Source organism: Tamandua tetradactyla, chromosome 4, assembly GCF_023851605.1.
Source record: "Tamandua tetradactyla isolate mTamTet1 chromosome 4, mTamTet1.pri, whole genome shotgun sequence".
Taxonomy (NCBI): Eukaryota; Metazoa; Chordata; class Mammalia; order Pilosa; family Myrmecophagidae; genus Tamandua; species Tamandua tetradactyla.
The window spans coordinates 186,335,065-186,357,693 of NC_135330.1; the positions used below are offsets into that span (position 1 = coordinate 186,335,065).

The 22,629-nt window shown below is 35.3% G+C and overlaps 1 protein-coding gene across 5 annotated transcripts in view; it reads left to right on the plus strand.

Annotated features, from left to right (window-relative positions):
- Positions 1-22,629, plus strand: part of IFT88 (intraflagellar transport 88) — a 174,550-nt gene that overhangs the window by 25,899 nt on the left and 126,022 nt on the right. For 3 of the 5 annotated variants that reach the window (XM_077158807.1, XM_077158806.1, XM_077158804.1), the window contains exons 4-13: positions 3,997-4,053; positions 5,200-5,253; positions 5,865-5,928; positions 6,655-6,724; positions 7,310-7,400; positions 9,584-9,688; positions 12,294-12,396; positions 13,132-13,246; positions 15,887-16,118; positions 17,307-17,377. In XM_077158807.1, coding sequence (XP_077014922.1) covers positions 3,997-4,053; positions 5,200-5,253; positions 5,865-5,928; positions 6,655-6,724; positions 7,310-7,400; positions 9,584-9,688; positions 12,294-12,396; positions 13,132-13,246; positions 15,887-16,118; positions 17,307-17,377 — 962 coding nt within the window. The remainder of the gene's footprint in view (positions 1-3,996; positions 4,054-5,199; positions 5,254-5,864; positions 5,929-6,654; positions 6,725-7,309; positions 7,401-9,583; positions 9,689-12,293; positions 12,397-13,131; positions 13,247-15,886; positions 16,119-17,306; positions 17,378-22,629) is intronic. The other 2 variants (XM_077158805.1, XM_077158808.1) reach the window with 1 other exon arrangement.

A 22,629-nucleotide genomic window follows, 5' to 3' on the forward strand; every position in this document is an offset into this window, starting at 1 on the left:
CGCCGCGCGGCGGTCCGGCGGAGAGAGAGAGGGGGTAGGGAGGTCGGGCGGCTCGGCTGCTGCGGGGCGCGTGCGCCGCGCGGCGGTCCGGCGGAGAGAGAGAGGGGGTAGGGAGGTCGGGCGGCTCGGCTGCTGCGGGGCGCGTGCGCCGCGCGGCGGTCCGGCGGAGAGAGAGAGGGGGTAGGGAGGTCGGGCGGCTCGGCTGCTGCGGGGCGCGTGCGCCGCGCGGCGGTCCGGCGGAGAGAGAGAGGGGGTAGGGAGGTCGGGCGGCTCGGCTGCTGCGGGGCGCGTGCGCCTCGCGGCGGTCCGGCGGAGAGAGAGAGGGGGTAGGGAGGTCCTAGAGAGACATTTTATTTTAATTGCACAAAGCTGACATCAAGGTAGAAATTACCAGCTTTATGAGCTGGGTACTAAAACTAAGAAGGGACTTGGTATGTGAACGTAAGTATTCAAGAGACAGTACTGCTTATTTCTCTACTAATGTCTTTTGTTATAGAAGACTTTTAGGTGCTTTAAAACAATATAAATGGAGACAAGGTTTTATTTTTTTTTTGAGACTTGTAATCAAATTGTTGGTGCTGATTGTTTTTAGGAGCCAAGACAGATTAAGTATTTTAACAATTTCAGTCAGATGGGGAGCATTTTGCTTGCCCATTACATGCATATACAATTATTGCTGTACTACTGTTCACTTTCAGGAATAGAGTTCAGTGTGCTGAGCATTCACAATACAATGAATAGCTTGATATAAGATTTCCACATTGCAGTTAGTTTGAGAAGATGATGATGGTTTAAATATTGTTGTAGGTTGTGCTTTTTTAATATTCCTTTTTCTTCTGTGTATATTTAGGGCATTGGTATTGTTAATAAATAGGTAACTGAGGGGGTGGGGAGACAAATTGCTCTGGCTCACCAAAGAAAAAAAAAGAGAACCACATAGGATGTGCTGGCATTTTAGTTGTAGGAAGAAAAGTATTGTCGGAAATTTTTTCTGTTCTGAAAAAACCCAAACCAGATAGAGTCAACAGTCATATCCAGCATTTGGGTTTGACTGCTATTGAATAATAGTTTGCACATCCTTTGTGCCCTAATTCTTTAATCTGCCTAGTTTGAAGAATTCTTTTGTGATGTGTAGAAACAACATGAGATAGTTTAACATTCATTTAACTGTGGTGTATGAAAACTGGACTGTAATCGTACTGCTTAGGCTACTCTCCCCTAGATCTAATTACATTTATTTATCAATAAGTGCTTTTAAATAGAAATTAGATTTGACTATTTTCCAAACAAAAGAACAAATTAGTCTATAGAATTTGTCACCTGTTTAGCTTAGTCATGTGCTTAGAATGTATATGTATCACATAACCTGGCTCATAGTTCCTGTTTTTTAATCCAAACCTCTTCAGTCATGCTACCTGAATCTTTTTTTTTTTTTTTTTTTTTTTTTTTGACATGGGCAGGCACTGGGAACCAAACCTGGGTCTCTGGTATGGCAGGCAAGAACTCAGCAACTCTGCCTGCTGAGCCACCGTGGCCCACCCTGATTGAATTAGTTTAAGTATAACTCAAGCCCTCTCTTTAACTGTTGATTATGCATAGCACAAACATTTTTCAGTCTTCTTTATCAAGACAAATGCCTTTTAATTGGAAAATGATATTTCATGCAAGCAACAACCAGAAAAGAGCAGGGGTGGTTTTTCTAGCTTGCTAGCTGTTGGAATGTAATATACCAGAAATGGAATGGCTTTTAAAAAAGGGGAATTTATTAATAGGGGGAACAGATGTTAAAATAAATTTAGTAGATTGAAATGCTAGTGATCAATGAAAGGGAGGGGTAAGGGGTATGGTATGTAAGAATTTTTTTGTTTTCTTTTTATTTCTTTTTCTGAATTGATGCAAATGTTCTAAGAAATGATCATGATGATGAATATACAACTATGTGATAAAAAAAGAATGTTCATGTCGTATGTTGATTGGTTTATTAATAAAAATTAAAATAAATAAACAAATAAAAGGGGGATACGATTGGTTTTATTAATAAAAATTAAAATAAATAAACAAATAAAAGGGGGAATTTATTAAGCTGCTAGTTTACAGTTCTAAGTTCATGAAAATGTCCCAATTAAAGCAAGTCTATAAAAATGTCGAAATTACGGCACCAGCAAGAGGTTACCTTCACTCAAGAAAGGCCAATGAAGTTCAGGGTTTCTCTCTCAACTGGAAAGGCAGATGGCGAACATGGCAATATCTGCTAGCTTTCTCTCCAGGCTTCTTGTTCATGAACTCCCCTGGGGCATAATCCTTCTCATCTCTAAAGGTCTCTGGCTGTGTGGGCTCTCACGGGTCTCATGGCTCTCAAGCTCTCTCCAAAATGCTTCCACTTTTAAAGGATTCCAGTAAACTAATCAAGATCCACCTAGAATGGGTTGAGTCACATCTCCCTCTAATCAGAGGTTATACCCACAATTGGGCGAGTCATATATTCGTGGAGATAATTTAATTTAGTTTCCAACCTACAGTACTGAATAGAGATTAAAAGAAACTGCTGCCTCCACCAGATGGATCAGGATTAAAACATGCTGTTCTCAGTTTCATAATCCTTTCAAACTGGCCCAGTGGGCTTTGAATGCTTCTGTTTTTCAGTCCCTGGGATCTGAATTCCTTGAAGAAAGGATTCCATTTGAGCTGGGCCCTGCCCTCCTTTTCTTGGGGAATATATGCCCTTTAGGGAATTACCCCTTTTCACCTGATTTACTACTTTGTCTCTCAGACAAGCTTAAGTTCCACCCTTGCCTGGGTCAGTGCCCAAGCCTGAGAGTGCTTTCAGTTCTATCTGAGCTGTTTAAGAAGTCAAGGAAAGCAAAAAACCCTTTTCAAAGCTGCCTCATTCCTTGGGTTTGCCAATCAAGAGCTTGAGTTAGTTTGTGGCTCTGTATACTTCCAGGCGCTATGTGCCCCCTTTTCTCAGGGTCCAGCCCTTTTCTAGTATTTCATGGTGTCCTACTCAAAAAACCTCTGGTTGTTGTTTTTTTGTTTTTTTGTTTTTTCTGTCAGCCCCACCCTTTCTCTGAAGGGACACAAACTCCTAGTTCTTTTAGTGTTTATTCCAGGTTTATTGTGCTGGGGGGGCCTGTTTTCAAAGTAGTCAGAATTTGTTAATTCCGCAATTGAAGCTTGGTTGAGCTAAGCCATTGCTACTAGTAAAGTCTGTTTTCATCCCTCTTGAGGAACCAGCCTGCCATGCCCGATGGGAAATAGCACCAGCCTCCATGGCATGAGGGACTTACAGTTCTGTGTGGGGTCTCAGCTGTTCCACCTGGTCCAGACTGGTTTATGCTGTGTGTCCAGTAACTGATGATCCCCCAGCAGTTGTTCTGTACATTCCTGGCTATTCATTAGCTCCTCTGGAGGACGAATTAAATTCCATACCTCGCTATGTTGCCATCTTACCCTGCCTCCCCATAATGATTTTTTTTTAAATATTTTTGTCCCCAGCTTTTTAAACTGTTCTTAGTCCACTTTAGCGTGAATTAGAATGCCTCCACTAATAATATTTTAATGAAATATTTCAAACAAATATGCCTAATAACTAACATGTTAAGGATACTTCAATGAGCATTATCTTAATTGATTTCAACTATAATTTTATGATCAGACTCTTTGTATCCTTCTTTCATATATGAGAACATACAGGTTCAAAGAGATTAAATAAATACAGCTAGTAGAGGGAGATTTAAACTCAGTTTCTTTGACTCCAAATTCTGTGCAATAAATGTTTAATTATGAGATACCGGTATGCAAATTAATCTTTCTTATTGGCACCTCTGGTCTTTCCTGAATGAGTCTCCTTCCTTCTCCATACTTAAAATACCTTAGCTTTCAAATATCTAGGATAATTTAAAAGAAATTTTAATTATAGATGAATCTGTATTTTCCGATTTTTCATTATACAGCTTAATCTGAATTCTATTAACTGTGTTTTTTTCCCTCCCCAAGATAACTGCTAAAATACCAAGCACGGCAGTTACTAGACCTATAGCTACTGGATATGGGGTAGGTTTTCTTAAGGTGAAAATATTAAGATTTTTCTCATACATAAGTACATTAGGCAGTTCTAAATAGTTTTGGCTATCTTTCAGACTATAACCCTGATATTTTCCATTTTGGATAATCAAGAACTTAATAATGGTCTTATTTGACTAAAAGTTTTGAGCTTTTTTTCCTTAGTCACTTTAATTTGTCAGTATATTAGAAAATATTTTATTACCTTTCTCCTTTTATAAACCTTGTATTGATTAATTTCCTTTCATATTCTACACAGTAGAATCAATTCTCATGGTATTTCATTTATATGTTTTGTGTTGAGTTAGATGTTGAATAAATTTAATACTATATATTGAAAGCTTACTAATTAATAAATGAAAAAAACCTAAGAGAAGTGTTTCAGAGGTATATATTTGGATTTTCTACTAGAGATCCTTGAAGGAAAGATGCTGTATGAAAATCTTTAAGAGTAATAAACCTTTTACTCTTGACCAAATTACTTACAATTTGGATCTTTTTTTAGCTTACGTGAAATAATAGACAAATGGAGAAAAAAATGAAAGAATGAGATGGAATAACATTTCCTAGATCTTATGATAGTATTTTCTTATGGGTCAGAAAAATAGCTTCAGAACCTATACGTTCAGGGCACTTGCCTTTATAACATCTCTTTATTGTTAGCAAAGAAAATAACCTTATATTAAACATAGTTCTGGCATATGAAACATGCTTTTTTTAAAATCAGGTTGAGCCCTGTGCTAATTATGCATTTGATTTTTAGTGGTGTTTTAGAGCAGGAGTCAGCAAAGTGTTTTTGTGAAGGGCCAGATGTTAATGGGCTTTAGATTTTGCAGTTCTTTGTCACAACTTCCCAACTTCACATTTGTAATACAAAAACAGCTGTAGACAATGTGCATATGAATGGGCACAGCCATGTTCCAATAAAACTTGATTTACAGAGACTGCGGGTTGTAGTTTGCTGACCCCTGTATGAGAGTTTTATTGTTTTATCAGATGGTAAATGGGAAAAAACTATGTTTAATTGTACTTACTGATTAAATGATAATGCTGTGAATAAAATTTTATAACTTGGTTTATAAAACTTAAAGGCAAATGTTGTTAGGACTCATTTTAACTTGTCTTTCTATTTACTAGTCCAAGACGTCCCTGGCATCGTCAATGGGAAGACCAATGACAGGAGCAATCCAGGTATCTCTGTGGTGTGATAGTTCATTTTGTACCTTTCTTATGACTTGAATCATTATGATCAAAGTGGCCTTTTTTCTTTATTACGAATCTTCTTTTAAAATGTCAAAGAAAATGTTACCTATATAGTGACCTTAAATTGTGGGCTAAAGTTTGGACTGCTCTAAATCTTTAGTTGCCAAATTTCTTTGGATTTATTTACTCAAGTCTCAAAATGAAGTCCCATTGGGGGCTTCATAGAATTGAGGGTCTGCTTAGATGACTTTCTTTGGGAATGTTTTTTCTATGCTACAATTACAACCATTTTGTGTGGTTACTGTCATTGGCATTTAGAAAAACCAACCAAAATTAGAGGTGTTACCAGCTAGTAAGCTAATCACTCTTTTCTTTTCAAACTGAGAATGAGCCCAGTTAGATCAAAATTGAAATTTTATAGGGAAAGGGCAAATAAAGACAGAAGTGATATATGAGGAGGCAGAGGTAAGAAAAGCAGATATTGATTGAAAATCCATATTAAATTGGGACTATCTTGAAAGATGCATCACAGGCAGAACTGTAGATAAGATGTAGATACCATTTAAGAATACTTTTTAAATTATTATTATTTTTTGAAGGATGGAGTCACTCGACCTATGACAGCAGTGAGAGCAGCTGGTTTTACCAAAGCAGCACTGAGAGGTTTGTTATGCTATCATTACTAAGGCTTTTTTTTTCCTGATTTTTCAATTTTTTACTGTTTTTATGTGTATAAATATTATTACCATTTGTAATCACATCTGAGATACCATTGATTATAAGGTGTATTACTCTTTTAGGTACCTTTAGTTTTATTTTACCATTACTTTATGTACCTTTAAGAAAAGAGTGGGGGTGGTAATGAAAATGTTCTCCATCTTTATGGGGGTGGTAGTTGCACTAATGTGTAATTTGCCAAAATATATTGAACTATACACTTAAAATCTGTGCATTTTATTATATAAACTATAGCCCAATTTAAAAAGGTAGAAATAGTATTTAAATACATGGTAAGTTAATAATTTAAAATGCAGTTATAATGACAGAAAATTAGTCTTTATTATAGCATTAAGGAGAATTAAAAAGCCAACACCTAATTATTACTCAGATAATTGATAATTTGAAGTTCACAATAGGGAGCTATACTATAGAGAGAAAAGAGATGCTGACATAGCATCTCATTTTCGTTTGTACACAACTAACACACAAGTTTTATTTAAGTGGTTTTATGTTTACTAAAAATGAAAAAAGTTTATATAGTCATAATGTTGTATCCATTGACTAAGTAATTTAAATTCTTTAATAAATAGGTGAATTGAGTAACTTGTGCAAGATTTTATATTTTGTTCAGTTATGCAGATTACACATGAACATTCACTTGTGTTTCAGGCTCTGCATTTGACCCCCTAAGTCAGTCAAGGGGTCCTGCTCCTCCTTTGGAAGCCAAAAACGAAGATAGGTATGCAAATCTTCATGCTGCTCTTTGTTGTTGTTGAGGCATTTTAAAAATTTTTAATTTCCGAATACATACTTCTTAAGTATTTTAAAAGCTGATGTTAGCAGGATAGTCATCAAAACATCATCCCTAGTTCTTGGTACAAGCAATAGAATCAAGTATAAGAAGAATGTGTGTTCTGGGCAATTTTATTGTAATATTATTTGTCTTCAAAATATGGTCTCCTTCTTATGTGCTAATATTGATTCTCTTAGAGGCCAAATAAGATTATAAATGTAATAAGGTATCCTTATTTTAAAGGAACATTTCAAAAAAGAAAAAAATCAAGAAAACACATATTACTGCTGTTATTATTTTTATTCTTGTTTTACCATTATTAATTTTCATTATTACTATTACTCTGAATAATTACACAGTGTGGTCATTAAAAACATTAGTTCATTTGCCTCTAAATGTCATTTATACATTATCTATGACTTGCTAAAGTTTAAAGGCACATAGTAGGCAATGTTAAAAGCAAATTAAATTTTAATATATATTATTAGTGGTTAAATGATTTAAATTACATGTTTTTTTTTCTTTTAAAAGTCCTGAAGAAAAGATTAGACAATTAGAGAAGAAAGTAAATGAGTTAGTGGAAGAAAGCTGTATTGCTAACAGTTGCGGAGACTTAAAATTGGTAAGCTCATAAATTCATAGGACTCAAATTATGAAGTGTGTATATGTATGTATATGCTTTTATATATGTACATATACAAGCATAAATATAGATAAATATTTTTGTTTTGCTCTTGACTGGACTTAGGATTTTAAATGAAGCAGTTATTTCCAGAACTTAGAATTGTAAACTTGCTTCCTAAGTACTGATGTTGAAACAGTTAGCTGCTTTTGTAATTTTTTCCATCAGTAGGCCTTTCAGGAGGGGAAAAAAAAAGATTCTCATGTATTGGGTGATTAAATTTTGCAGTCTTAAGGACCACTGGATTAGACTCATAGGCTGCCTAAAGGCATAACTGCCATGAACTACGCACAATACTAAGTGCTTTCATGTATTTTCCTATTTACCCTTTTATCACATCTTTATCAACATCAGAAGTTATTGGCTCACTTTTTTCTTTATTTAATTTTTTACTTTGAAATGATTTTAAAGTTTAAGGAAAGTTGCAAAAATAAAACAGATACAATACACAGGACTCCAACATACCCCCTCCTAAGAACCTGGATTTACTAACTGCCAACTCACTAATGCTTTAATCTTCCTTGCCTGATTCATTGCTTCCTGTTTCTTTGTATGTTTTTTAAACTTTTGTTGAAACCTAAATGTTATGATATTTTAATACATTGTCTCTGGAATTTAGACTCTAAGACAATCTGTTCTTTAAGCTTGTAACCAGCTAGTGTAATGACAGACTTTCCTTGCATGCCAGGAGCTAATAAAAAAGAAGTAGCAGGAGGAAAAAAGAAAACACCTTTCCTATTCTCTGTAGATTGACTTGTGCAAATGCTCTCCTTCAGGGTTTATCTATACAGTGAGGTTAGAGAATAGCTCCAGGCCAAAGCACAGTGGCCTCCCTGATCCTTTCTGTACATGTGCCTTGTCTTCGATATTTGCATGTGGCCCTGGGAATTCCCCCATTTACATAGTTATGAATGTCCCTTCTTCTCTAGGAAGCAGTTTCCTCAGGATCCCATGTATGACACTAAGTTTCCTATAGCTGGCAGCCCCTTGCCTTAGGCAGAACAACTGCTGCAGGCAGAACAACTTGACTGCTCCACAGTGTTCTGTAGGGTTGTTCTGTGAGCTCTCTTCTACATGCCAGACAGGTCTACGATAGCAAATCCCTCAGGCCACCACCAGACAGATTGGGGCAGACATACATAACTCCCAGTATGTGCATGAGGGTTATCTGTTTCCTCCGGAATCAGGACCAGGAATCTGCAGTGGAAGTGCAGGCTGGCTCACACAGTGTTGGTGAGGATTTAGGGAAGACTAACCAGTATGCACAAGAACCTACTGCTCTTAAGTAGCCTTTTTCTTGACTCACTGCTCGCCCTGTGCTGTGATCTTTTAGTTGTTTTCTGGAGTTTTGAGAAAGATGTTTCAACCTGTTCTAGCTGTTGTCCAGAACTTCTATGAGGATAGAGCCCTAAAGCATCTCACTCCCCCATCTTGATCGAGGCAGGGCTCCCAACTCTACTTTTTAATTTACTTAAAACAATTTTTTTCACATTACTTTATAATACTATATAAATACAGTTTCTGAGACTTAGCTATCAGATTAACAAATACCATTAGAAAGAAATGCTCAATATACAAAGTTATTCATAGAACTAGTGGTTTTTAATCTGATTCTAAAAAAATCCCATGTTGAAATAATCTATGGTTGGCTTCTCAAGGTTCTTGCCATTCTAAGTAGACATTCAAGAGCTGAGCTAAGTATCTGTTGTAATATTAGGTAGCAGTTATCTTTTAATTTAAGTTGTCTCTATTTTGAAGATCCCAGAAGCCAAACAAAATCCATCTAAATTCTTATACCATTCATTAGATCGAATTAAAATACACAGAGATTCAAGAGTTGGGAGGAAGATAGAAGTAGGCATGGTCAAACCTGAAGGTTGGTAAGTTTACTTTCCCTTTTTTCCCAGAAGAAACGCGCAGGCATATTTATGATAGTGAGCTCCAGTTTAAACAAATGTTCTAAATACTTTTGTTTTCAAGTGGAGTTTATAATAAGAATACAGAGGGGCTTCTGGTGAATCCAGGGGTAGAAAATGAATTCAGCCAAGTTTCACATAGATATTTTCCAAATAAAATTTGATGAAAACTCAAAGGAATTGATGAAGTATAAATTTTGATTTTAGGCCTTAGAAAAGGCAAAAGATGCAGGAAGAAAAGAGCGAATACTGGTGAGACAACGGGAGCAAGTTACAACTCCAGAAAATATCAATTTGGACTTAACTTACTCAGTGAGTATTGAGTATTGATATATGTATTGACATATCTGCTGTATAAGATTATTTTGGCTATGATTTATAGATTACAGTAATCTTTATCTTTTTGCTTTGTTTTTAAAGTATCTTACTGGAGCTCAGGTATCCAGAATTAGAATAATCCTTAGTTTGTTAGAAACGCTCATCTTTGGCCTTTGCAAGGGTCTCTTTTATTTATTAGTAATTTAATTAGATGCATTTGATAATATAATAAGTACTCACAAACCCACCAACCAAAAAAATAAGGCAGGACCTTGAGAATAACCTGCATTTAATCATATAGCACCCTTTACCAATCCATTCCTCCCAGTAGAGGTCACCTTAATCTTAAATCATGTGTTTATCATTCTGTTGCTGTCCTTTATGTAGTTTGTTTGTGTATTTTACATCTATCATATCCTTAAATGTAGACTGTTTTTTATTGTAGTGGTTTTTAACTTTATTAAAACATCAGGTTTTAGTGGCTAAGAAATATCAAATAGAGTCATGAGGTCATTCTGGAGGTTACTATTCTGGAAGCTTCAGCCAGATACTGCAAATTGCCATAGTATGCCAAGCCCCAAACAATGGTATTCCCCAGAATTCTAAAGAATATCCTGGGCTCTATCTAAGACCCTATAAAAGTTTTTCTTAGTTTATTTTTTTCTGAAACATAAGACCTCTAGACTGTTCCTATGCCAAATAAGCCCTGAAACCCAGAGATACCATTCTCTCCAAGAATATCAACCAAGTTCACTCCTCTACCCCATAAAGACACCTCTTTCCAGCACGAAGTTAAAATGGTCATTGCCCAAGATTGAGAGAGTAATAAAATGAGAGGGAGGAGGTATAACTGAGAAATTAGGATTTAACAAATGATTATGACCACTGATTTGTTATATAGATATTTCTTTTTAGTTTCTAATGTTTTAGAATAGCTAGCAGGAAATACCTGAAATTGTTGAATTATAATCCAGTAGCTTTGATCTTTGATAATGATTGTATAATTATATAACTTTTCCCATGTGACCATATGACTGTAAAAACCTTGTGACTGATGTTCACTTTATCCAATATGTGGGTAGATGAGTAGTAAAATGAAGACAAAAAAATAATCATAATAGGGGGTGGATAAGGGGTCTGGGATGTTTTGGGTTTTTTTGATTAATAATTCTTTTTATCTCATTTTTGGAATAATAAAAATGTTCTAAAATTGATTGTGGTAATGAATGTGCAATTATATGATGATACTATGAACCATTGATTGTATGCTTTGGATGGATTATATAGTGTGGATATATCCCAGTAAAATTGCATTAAAAAAAAGTGACTTGCAACTAAAAAAAATTATATATCAGGCTATCTGTAATTTTTACACTTTCTTCCATTGCTTAAATTCATCTGTATTGTTGTCTCTGTAGCTTGTTCATTTGGACTGTTATATAATATCCAGTAATTTTTTTGGCTTAGTGTTTTTAACATAAATTTTTTTTTCAAATTGAGCTCATAATTTGACTATATTTCTTGAAAATTGCTAATATTTATAATCCATCCAATGTGGTTATTTTAATAAGATTCTAATGTCTTTTTGGTTTGTGATTTTCAAATACTTTAAATTAGGTAATAAGATAAAATTCTAGGAGAATAGTAAAAAGAAAAAGCAAACTTAATTTCTACCTAAATTTCTTTCATTCTGAAAATAAACACTTTCAAAATCCTTGGTGTTTTTTTTTTTTTTCAATTTTTAAACTTTTATTTTGAGATGATTTTAGAATCACAGGAAGTTACAAAGATAATACAGGGAGGTACCAAGTATCCTTCATTCAGTGCTCCCTAAATCCTTGGTGTTTTGTACAATTTTTAAAAGGGCATATTTCTGGTGGGAAAAGTCTTTATATGCTAAATGAGATAAAGGACATTTGAAACTTAATATGAAAAATTTTAAATTATTTGTTGTTTATAGCTCATATTTTTAAAAATCCTTGCAAAAAATAATGATCAGGACATGCCACGGTGGCTCAGCAGGCAGAGTTCTCACCTGCCATCCCGGAGACCTGGGTTTGATTTCCATGCCTGCCCATGCAAAAAATAATAATAATAATAATGATCATTTTTTATTTCTGGGACCATAATTTACTACAATTTAATGACCTAAACTGCCATTTTGTATATGGAGAAATAATATACAAATGCTTCTCTGATGTATCCTTTCAAGTTTAAGGTATTTCCACATGATATTTAATTTGTATTTATCAAGAGAGTTTTGTCCATTGTCTTGCTTATTTTGTTTAACACTAGCAGCATTAACAATACACATTTATTCTTTGTAGGTCTTCCCAAGATTAATGGGTGGAAAACACTACTGAAATTAGATAGAATACAGGCTAAATTAAGATGAAATTTTAAAGGACAGCTCTACATATGTTAATGTTTTGGTTCACTTGGAATACATGATTTTCCTCTGCATGTTTCATTTCCTGATTGGTTTGGTGTCTTTCTAAGTAGCTGCCTTTGTTATATTATTTTAATCTCTAGAAAGAATAGAGGCAAAAGTGACCTAAAATGTTCATTATACATCCTTTTTGCTATTTTTCGTCTTTAGGTTCTTTTCAACTTGGCCAGTCAATATTCAGCTAATGAAATGTATGCTGAAGCACTAAATACATATCAAGTTATAGTGAAAAATAAAATGTTTAGCAATGCAGGTATGTGTGTATAATTAAAGTATGGTTTTTTTGAAGCATTAACTGACATCTCCTTGCTCTATGCTTCTTCATAATGAAATAAACTATGCTTTAAGTCAATTTGTATTTATAATAAGTATGTCCTGTTTAAAGATACTAATTATGTCCCTTTACAAACAGGACACAAAAATACAAGTGAAGAAATATTAGTTGGTATAAAGTATACTGCTTATTAATAAACAGAAAAATTATTTTGTATCAAATGTATCCAAAAAATAGAGTGAGCTGTTTTAACCCCATACAACATGCTTTCTGTAATTTTATCCCTAAGGTTCTGTTTTTTTTATTTAGCGTTTATATTGTTTTTTGGTAGCAATATTAAAGTTTATGAGAATGTCATTTCCTTTAATATATTAAAACGTGGGTATCAGTAGGTTTAATTTTAATATATCTTGTATTTTTTAGGGCCTGTATTTTTCTCACAAGAAAATCCTCCTAGTTTTATAACATATATCAGTAGTTTTGAAGTCATATTTTCAGGAGCCCATCTGTCTTAAGTTCCATCTCTTCATAGAAAGATTGGTGTGTGTATATGTGAAATAGTGCAACTGCTTTAACGTGTGAATTTTAGGTGGTATGTGAAGCTTCATAAGTTTAGAAAAGCTGCACAGAATATAAATTAAGGTCATCTAAAATACCATAGGAAAAGTGAAAAAAATAGAATATTATGCATTAATTAAATTTTTTTTTAATTAGGAAGATTGAAAGTGAATATGGGAAATATTTATTTAAAGCAAAGAAATTATTCCAAAGCCATTAAATTCTACCGAATGGCATTAGATCAAATTCCAAGTGTCCATAAAGAAATGAGGTAAGTTTATACCATAATAACTGTTTAAATATTGTTGTTGTTGTTTTTTTTTTTTTTTTTCAGAAATAAGCTAATAACCTTTCTGACCCATTCTCAGTGGGCTGAATTTTTGAGGTATTTCTACAAGAGAGCTATTAGATTTATGTTATATTTGTGGTATTTTGGTCTGTTTCCTGTGACTGTCTGTACACATTTTGGTATAATGACAATTTAAAGGTTAAATTATATGAGATCGGGTGAAAAAAAACTAAGCTAATTGGCCTAGAAGGGGTTAATCCTACAGGCCATTAGCAACATAATACAGCTTACTGCTGACACAAAATCACAATGGCATATCAAACTATAGAATGCAAGACTTGAAAGTAAGATTCCCTAATGCCCTTATGGTCTTTCCATAGCTTTAGAGTGAAATAGTGAAAGGAAGGGCTTACTTCTAATCTCAGAAGAGTAAGAGAGCAGAAGCTGTAAATTACTTTATGGTCTAATGATAACTATGAAAACATAAAAGTTCCCAGGGTAGTCACTTGTCATATCTTCCTCTAGGCAGAGTACACTTCCTCTGTGAAAGTTAATATATTTTTAAGGCCACCTTTCACAATCATATGTTTTAAAATATACAGGGCGGGCCATGGTGGCTCAGCAGGGAGAGTCTTGCCTGCCATGCCGGAGACCCGGATTTGATTCCCAGTGCCTACCCAGGCAAAAAAATGCATAACTTGACTTATTGTTATTATCAACAAATATTATTTAGCTGTGGAACACAGTATCTTTGAGCTACTTTTAGCCCAGTTGAGGCCAAGAATTTGAGCATTTTAGGAAATAATATTAGGTAGCATATGTTAAGTGCTTCATAATTGAAATAATGGGTGCTAGAGTAATTCATTTGAAAAAATAATTGTTGAGAATCAGAATGATCAAGAAAGAATTCATGAAGGAGCTATTCTGGGATTAGTATTCAGTAATTGAAGAGGAGAGAATAAAGAACGTTCCATACCGAAACAACAGCATGAGGGGAGTCAGGAAAACGACAAATTCATGATCTTATCAGCGAGTAATAAATAAACTAATTCAGTTGAGGAGTAGTTAGAAATAAGGTGGAATCACATTCATTTGAATGGCTATAATAAAAAAGACAGTCATATGCCCTTGCCCATCGTTGCAGTCCCCTTCCTGCAGCCATGGTCAACCCCAACAATGGCGAGCCCTTGGGCTGTGCAGGTCTCTGAGCTGTTTGCATACAAGTTCCAATGACAGCAGAAAATTTTTGTGCTCTGAGCATTGGGAAGAAAGGATTTGGTTATAAAGGTTCCTGCTTTCACAGAATTATTCCTGAGTTTGTGTGCCAGGGTAGTGATTTTATACACCTTGAGGGCACTGGTGGCAAGTTCATCCAAGGGGAGAAGTTTGAGGATGAGAACTTTATCCTGAAGTATATAGGTCCTGGCATCTTGTCCATGGCAATGCTGGACCCACCACTAATGGTTCCATATTTTTCATCTGTACTGCTAAGACTGAGTGGTTAGATGGTGAGCATATGGTCTTTGGCAAGGTGAAAGAGGGCATAAATGTTGTGGAGCCGTTGAGTGCTTTGAGTCCAGGAATGGCAAGATCATCATTGCTAACTGTGGACAAGTTTAATAAATTTGATTTGTCTTTTGTCCTAACCACCCAGACCATTTCTTCTGTAGCTCAGGATAGCGCCCCATCATCCCTGGTCTTTTCTCGGTATCCTAACATTTTTTTGTGCTCTTTTTGGAGTTCTTTGGGTTATACATTACCCTCCCCTTCCATGTCTAGTTGGATTACAGAGTTAAGTTTATGATTCTGAAATAAAAACTTAAGCAACCCCCCCCCCCCGAAAAAAAAAGACAGTAACAAGTGTTGCAAGGATGGAGAAATTGGAGCCCTCATACAGTGGGTGTATAAAATGATGGCATCCACTTTGGAAGATAGTTTGGCAGTTTCTTAAAAAACTACCATTTAACTGAGCTATTCTACTCCTAAGTGTGTATATAAGAGAAATGAAACCAAGTTCGTACAGAAACTGGTACATGAATGTTTATAGGAACATTCTTCGTAATAGTCAAAAGGTAGGAGTAACCCAAACATCCATCAACTAGGCAATGGATAAATGTGGTATAGCCATACTGTGGAATACTATTTAACAATAAAAAAGGAGTGAAGTACTGAAACGTGCTACAATATGGAATCATCTCAAAAAGATTATGCTAGGTAAAAGAAAACAGCCACAAAAGATAGCATATTGTATGGTTCTATTTTATTTATGTGCAGTGTCTAAATCCCTACAGACAGAAATTAGATTAGTGGTTGCCCAGGGCTGAGGGTGAGAATGAGAAATGATTGCTAACGGGTAGGGGGTTTCTTTTAAGGGTGATGAAAATGATTAAAATAAGATGGTAGTTGTAATTGCAAAAGTATGTAAATATAGCAGTAATCATTGAATCATATACTTTTTTTAAGTAAATTTTATGGTATATAAATTATAGCCCTATAAGTCTTTAACAAAACAAAACAGAAAAGAAGATAGAAAAGAACAGGAGGAATCTTTTTGTGAGATGGCCTTGAATGCCAGACTAAAGAGCTCAGACTTATCACTAATACATGTTTCTTTATTTTTAGGATTAAAATAATGCAGAACATTGGAGTTACATTTATTAAAACTGGTCAGTATTCAGATGCAATTAATTCATTTGAACATATAATGAGTATGGCACCAAATCTGAAGGCTGGCTTCAACCTAATTCTTAGTTATTTTGCTGTTGGAGACCGGGAGAAAATGAAGAAGGCATTCCAAAAATTGATTGCTGTTCCATTAGAAATTGATGAAGATGATAAATATATTTCACCAAATGTGAGTATGAGGAAGACTGTTATGTAGCCAACTCTTAGTTTTCTGTGCTTTCTGTTTTCAGAAATGAGAGAGTTGGAGTGGATGACTTTGGTTTCTCCCCACCCAACATCAATGTGTTTTATCATTGCTACATTTGTTATTTAAATTAGGTTAAGATTGGTACTCTTCATTAAATTGGAGCTAGAGATTATGGTTTAAAAAAAGAAAGGGACATCGTATTAAAAATAAGATTACATATCATTCATAAGAGTAAATTCTTGACCAAGGAATCCCCCAATCCTTTTTGTGGCCTTTTTTTTTAAGTCACTGTCTGAGTGGAAGTATCTTAAACAATATGCTAAATATATCAAGAATGAAACAGAGTAATTCCTTTTAATTTTAAAGTGTTTTTCTTAATGTTTTAAAAACATTTTCCACATTTTATACAGAAATTATTGGTATACCACTATATTAATTTATTTTAAGTTAAATCATATGATATTGCCTTTAGTTATAGATCAGAATAATAGAATAATGTCAATTTAATATAGTTGAACTTAATAGATTTTTTGCACCTGTATTATATAGTGGTTTAATGGTTAAATAGTGTAGGCTCTACACCAGACTGCCTGGCTCTACCACTCATTACTTGATTTCCTTGTGCCTTGGTTTCATTATATATAAAATGGAACTAATTATAATAGCCTATCTTATAGGGTATTAAATGAGTTGATGCATGTGAAGTACTTAAAATTGTGTCTGAAACATAGTGATGCAGTAAATGTTAGCTGTTATGTATTACTTTCATAATGAGAAAAAATAATATATGTTGTGAAAAATCATCTGTGTTCTTATTAGGGAGTGGAGCTATAGAGCATACTAAGCAATTGATGATCATTAAAGCATTTATATTTGAGTTTATAATTTATAATGTCACAAATTTTTGCTAACAACATAACTTCTGTGTATTTGGTCCTATTCTTTCAAGCCTGACCTTTTCATCAGCTGCTCAAATTCTATGTTAGTTCAATGGAGGAGAATAGATAATCAGAAATAAGAAAAAAAGGAGTTCTATTTTATGTAAGGGAAAATTCTTTAGACATATTAATTTACTCTCCATTTTGTGTAAATAGTTAGTGGTAATGTTGATTAGAAAGCCAGATCTTGGTATTTACTTCTAAATTCGATTTTTTTTCATTATTTTCACAGGATGATCCACATATTAACTTAGTGATAGAAGCTATAAAAAATGATCATCTAAGACAAATGGAACGTGATAGGTAATATTTTAGACATTTTATAATTAAAATTAAAACAATAATGGAGTATTAATTTTTAAACTTTTCCCTTTTCCTCTCATTAAGCTCATTGTATATAAAGCAAACGTAAGAAGAAAGGTGAGAGAACAACACAGACTGGCTAGGAAACTTGGGACTCATGGTAGTGAATCTCCTTCGTAGATCCCAGATTTGGAGCTAAATAAGCTGGCAACCAGTAAACACCAAAGGCTCAGGAAAAAAAGAAAGAATGGCAGACTATGTTTTATTTTGAATAAATAATGAAATGTGACCCCAAAATATAGCTTGCAAAAAATAAATAAAAATAAAAGTAAAATAGAGAGTTAAGTTTTCAGGAAAATGGAGTAGACAAACTTTTCCCTTTTCCTCTTGTTAAGCACATTGTATATAAAGCAAACATAAGAAGAAAGGTGAGAGAACAACACAGACTGGCTAGGAAACTGGGGACTCATGGTAGTGAATTTCCTTCATAAGAGTCCAGATTTGGCACTAAATAAGCTGGCAATCAGTAAACACCAAGGGCTCAGGAAAAAAAAAAAGAAAAAAACTTCCACCTTTGTATAGCTATAATGAGATACTTGGGTACCAGGATTGTTACCATGGCAGGTAACAAGTCATTGTCTCCCTCTTACCTCCTGTGGTGTCATTGGAGAACATGTGAGATGCCTGGACTTCTTTCTCATCTAGCAGTACCAGCATGCTCCACTTTCTGTTCCCTGGGATGGTGTCAGAGGAAGCCTAATGAAGAGTCAGAACTTTTACCACCAGCCAAATGTAACAAAGGTCCCCAATATGATATCAGTGTAGACCACATGGGAAGCAGAAACTCTCATCTCTGCCCAGCAGAAACCGAGAATCCCACCCCCACCCCGTATTGGGCTTCAGAGGAGGCTAAGTGGGAAACCTGGACTTCTACTTCCACCTGGCAGTAATAAAGCCACTCTGCCTCTGAGGTGTCACCCCTCCTTTCCTTCCAGTACTGGGTGGTATCAGAGAAAGCCAGCTAAAACAGAAGATTTAAATAAGATGTGGATCCTCATAATATAATATAAATGTCTAAGTTTCAATCGAGAATCACTCACCAAACCAAGAACCTGAATGATCTTAAACTGAATGGAAAAAAGATAATCAAAAGATGCCAACACTGAGATGACAGAAATGCTAGAATCATTGAACAAAGATTATAAAGCAATCAAGATGAAAAATGCTGTGATGAGCAATTATGAATATACTTTAAACAAATGAAAAATTGAAAGCCTTAGAAAAAAGTGTTTCAGCAAAGAAAGGAACTAACGAAAAACCAAATGGAAATTTTAGAAATGAAAAATACAAGTGAAGTAAAAGCTCAGTGGATGGACTCAAAAGCAAAATGGAGAGGATGAAGGAAAGAGTCAGTGAAGTAGAAGATAAAACAATAGTAATTACCCAATCTGAACAACAGAGAGAAAATAGACTGAGAAGGGGTAGATGGTGGATGTGAGAATAAAACCTCAGGGACTTGTGGAGTTAATACAAAGCAAAAATATAATAATACTGACATTCATATTTATCCATGTTGTTACCAACACAGGAGAACTTTATTTCTTCATATGGCTTTGATATATTATCTATTTTCCTTTGCTTTCGACCTGCAGAACTCTCTGGCATCTCTCATCGGGCTAGTCTAGTGGGTAACAAACACTCTCAACTTTTATTTATCTGGAATGTTTTAATCTCTCTCATTTTTGAAAGATAGTTTTGTAAGATATAAAATTCTTGGTTGGTAGTTTTTGCTGTCAGTACTTTAAATATGTCATCTCATTGCCTTCTTGCCTCTATGGTTTCCAAAAAGAAATTGGCACTTAATCTTATTGAGGCTCTCTTGTATATGATATATTGCTTCTTTCTTACAGCTTTCAGAATTCTCTCTTTATCTTTGGCGTTTGAGAGTTTGATGATAATATCTTAATGTGTGGATCTGTTTGGATTTTTATCCTGTTTGGAGTTTGTTGAGAAAGTCTTGGATGTGTATATTTATGTCTTTCATTAAATTTTGGAAGTTGTCAGCCATTATTTCTTTGAATAATCTCTCTGTCCTTTCTCTATTTCTTCTCCTTCTGGGACTCCCATATTGTATATATTGATATGCTTAATGGTGTCCCACATATTTCTCAGGCTCTGTTCATTTTTATTCTTTCTTTCTTCCTTCTGCTACTCAGATTGAATTATTTCAGTTGTTTCCTCTTCAGGTTCACCGATTCTTTCTTCTGCCAGTTCCAATCTGTTGTTGAACTCCTCTAGGGAATTTTTAAAATAATTTTATTGAGAAATATCCACACACATATAGTCCAGCCATATTATGCAATCAGTGGCTCACAATCTCATCACATGGTTGTGCATTCTTCACCATGATCATTTTCAGAACATTTCCTTAACTCTAGAAAAAGAAATAAAAAGAAAAACTCATACATCCCATACCCCTTACCCCTCCTTCTCATTGACCCACAGTATTTCAATCTACCCAATTTTTACCTTTTATCTCCTCCAATTACTTATTTATTTTTTTATCTTTTTTTTTTTTTTTTTTACTCATCTGTCCATACCCTGGATAAAAGGTTTTCACAGTCACATTGTGAAAGCTATATAGTTATACAGTCTTCTTCAAGAATAAAGGCTACTGGAACACAGTTCAACAGTTTCAGGTACTTCCCTCTAGCCACTCCAATATACCATAAACTAAAAAGGGATGTCTGTATAATGCATGAGGGTAACCTCCAGGAGAACCTCTCGACTCTGAAATCTCTCAGCTGCTGAAACTTTATTTTGTCTTATTTCTCTCTTCCCTCTTTTGGTCAAGAATGCTTTCTTGTTCCCATGATGCCAGGTCCAGACTCATCCCTGGGAATCAGATCCCATGTTACCAGGGAGATTTACACCCTGAGAGTCATGTCCCACATAGGTGGGAGGGCAGTGAGTTCACCTGCCAAATTGGCTTAGAGAGAAAGGCCACATCTGAGCAACAAAATAGGTTCTCTGGGGGTGACTCTTAGGCATAATTATCAGTAGGCTTAGCATTTCCTTTGCAGGCATAAGCTTCATCAGGGAAGCCCCAAGATTGAGGGCTCAATCTTCTTGTATTGGCTGTCCCCACTGCTTGTGAGAATCAGAAATTCCTCAGATGGGGAAGTTTAATATTTCCTCCTTTCTCCTCAGAGAAAATCTCCTCAAGGGGATTTTGCAAATACTTTTTTATTCACTTCCCAAATTGCTCTGGGACATATCAGGGCATCATACTAACCTGTGCCAACCAACAAAAATCTCACATACTATTCAAGATTCCATGTAATTATAATGTTCAAGTAAACTGACCATACTAATTAAATTAGATAATGTGCTACCCAAAATATAAGTTTTGTGCCAAATAAACATCTATCCTTTTGGTCTCACACAGAGGTTGAAGTTTGAAAATATGGGCCATATCATCCTCTACCCTATTTTCTGATTTACCTTAGTCCTGGCAAGATCAGCTTCATTCATATCTCTAGATGAAGTCTGATCACCTTTCAGCTTTTTTAAGCAGCTTCAGTACTCTAACTCTTAGTCTCAGATATCACATAAATACCTGAAGTTTCAGAGAACAACCAGATTGTATGCAAATAGCTCAGTATCTCAGAATTTAGAAATATCAGTTATAACTCCTAAATATATATGACTGCTGTAAAGAGCTTACAATCTAGGAATCTTTACAATAGGCCCCAACCTGACAGCTCATTCTCTTGACTTCAATTCTCTGAGTTTGTATATTTAGTTAATCTTTATGAGTGAGGCGTGTTAATATTTGTCTTTTTGTTTCTGACATTTTATTCAACATACTGTCCTTAAGGTTCATACACCCAGTTGCATGCCTCACAACTTCATTCCTTCTTGTTATATGTAAACACAACAATTCCCCCTTCCTTTCCTCAGTCATTGTACTCTAGGAAACTTTTGATTTTACTATGATCTTCAGCTCAGTTGGGGTCCTTTCATAATTTCCTTCTTTCTGTTGATGTTCTCTTTGTGCTCATCTATCATTTTCCTGATTTTCTTTAGTTCTTGTCTATGTCTTCGTTTAGCTGTTTGAGCATATTTAGTACCATTTTTTTAAAAAAAAGTATTTGTCTGGTATGTCCCAGGTATGATCCTCTTTACTGATGGTTTCTAATGCTTCAGTCTTCTCATTGCCTGGCCCATCACTTCTTATTTCTTTGTGTGTTTTGTAAAGTCTTTTGTTGAAAACTAGTGTCATGGTCAGGTTCATGTGTCAGCTTGGCCAGGTGGTGGTGCCCAGTCCTCTGGTTGGGCAAGCACTAGCCTGTCTGTTGCTATGAGGACATTTCATGGGTTTAAATCATGATTATCTCAGTTGTATCTACAGCTGATTGCATTTGTAATCAGCTAAGGGGAATGTCTTCTGCAATGAGTGACACTTAATCTAATCACCAGAAGGCTTTTAAAGAGGATTCAGAAGAGACAGTCACTCTTTCTGCTTTAGCCAGCCAGCCTCTCCTGTGGAGTTTGTTCAGACCCTTCATTGGAGCCGCCAGCTTCACAGCCTGCCCTACAGATTTTGGATTCTTCCATTCCCACAGTTGTCCAGCCAGCCTCTCCTGAGAATTTATTGAGGAACCTCATCAGAGTCACCAGTTTGCGGCCTGCCCTACAGACCTTGGACCCTTACATTCCTATGGTTGCCCAGCCAGCCTCGCCTGAGAGTTCATTAAGAAATTACCAGCTTATGGCCTGCCCTACAGATCTTGGACTCAATAATTCCTACGGTTATGTGAGACACTTTTATACATTTTATACCTATGGATATCTCCTGCTGATTCTGTTTCTCTGAGAACCCTAGCTAATACACCTAGACATTTTGATATTAAATATGTCTTCACTGGAATTTTCACTCTAAGGCAACTAACTGTTCCTTAAGTTTGTATCCAGCAAGTGTTATGACAGCTTTCCTTATTGCCAGACCTAACAGAAAATGAAGGTAAAAAAGAAAACACCCTTCCCAAGCTTTGCCAATTGACCTGTGTTAGTGTTCTCCCTCAGATACCATGAATTTAGAGAATAGCTCAATAGCCAAAGCATAGTTGCCTCCCATGTCCTTTCTGCAGTGCATCTTGGGCATGCACATGTGGCACTAGGAAGTCACCCATTTACATACATACAAATTACCTTCTTCCCTAGGAAACACTTTTTCTCAGTCCCTGGCA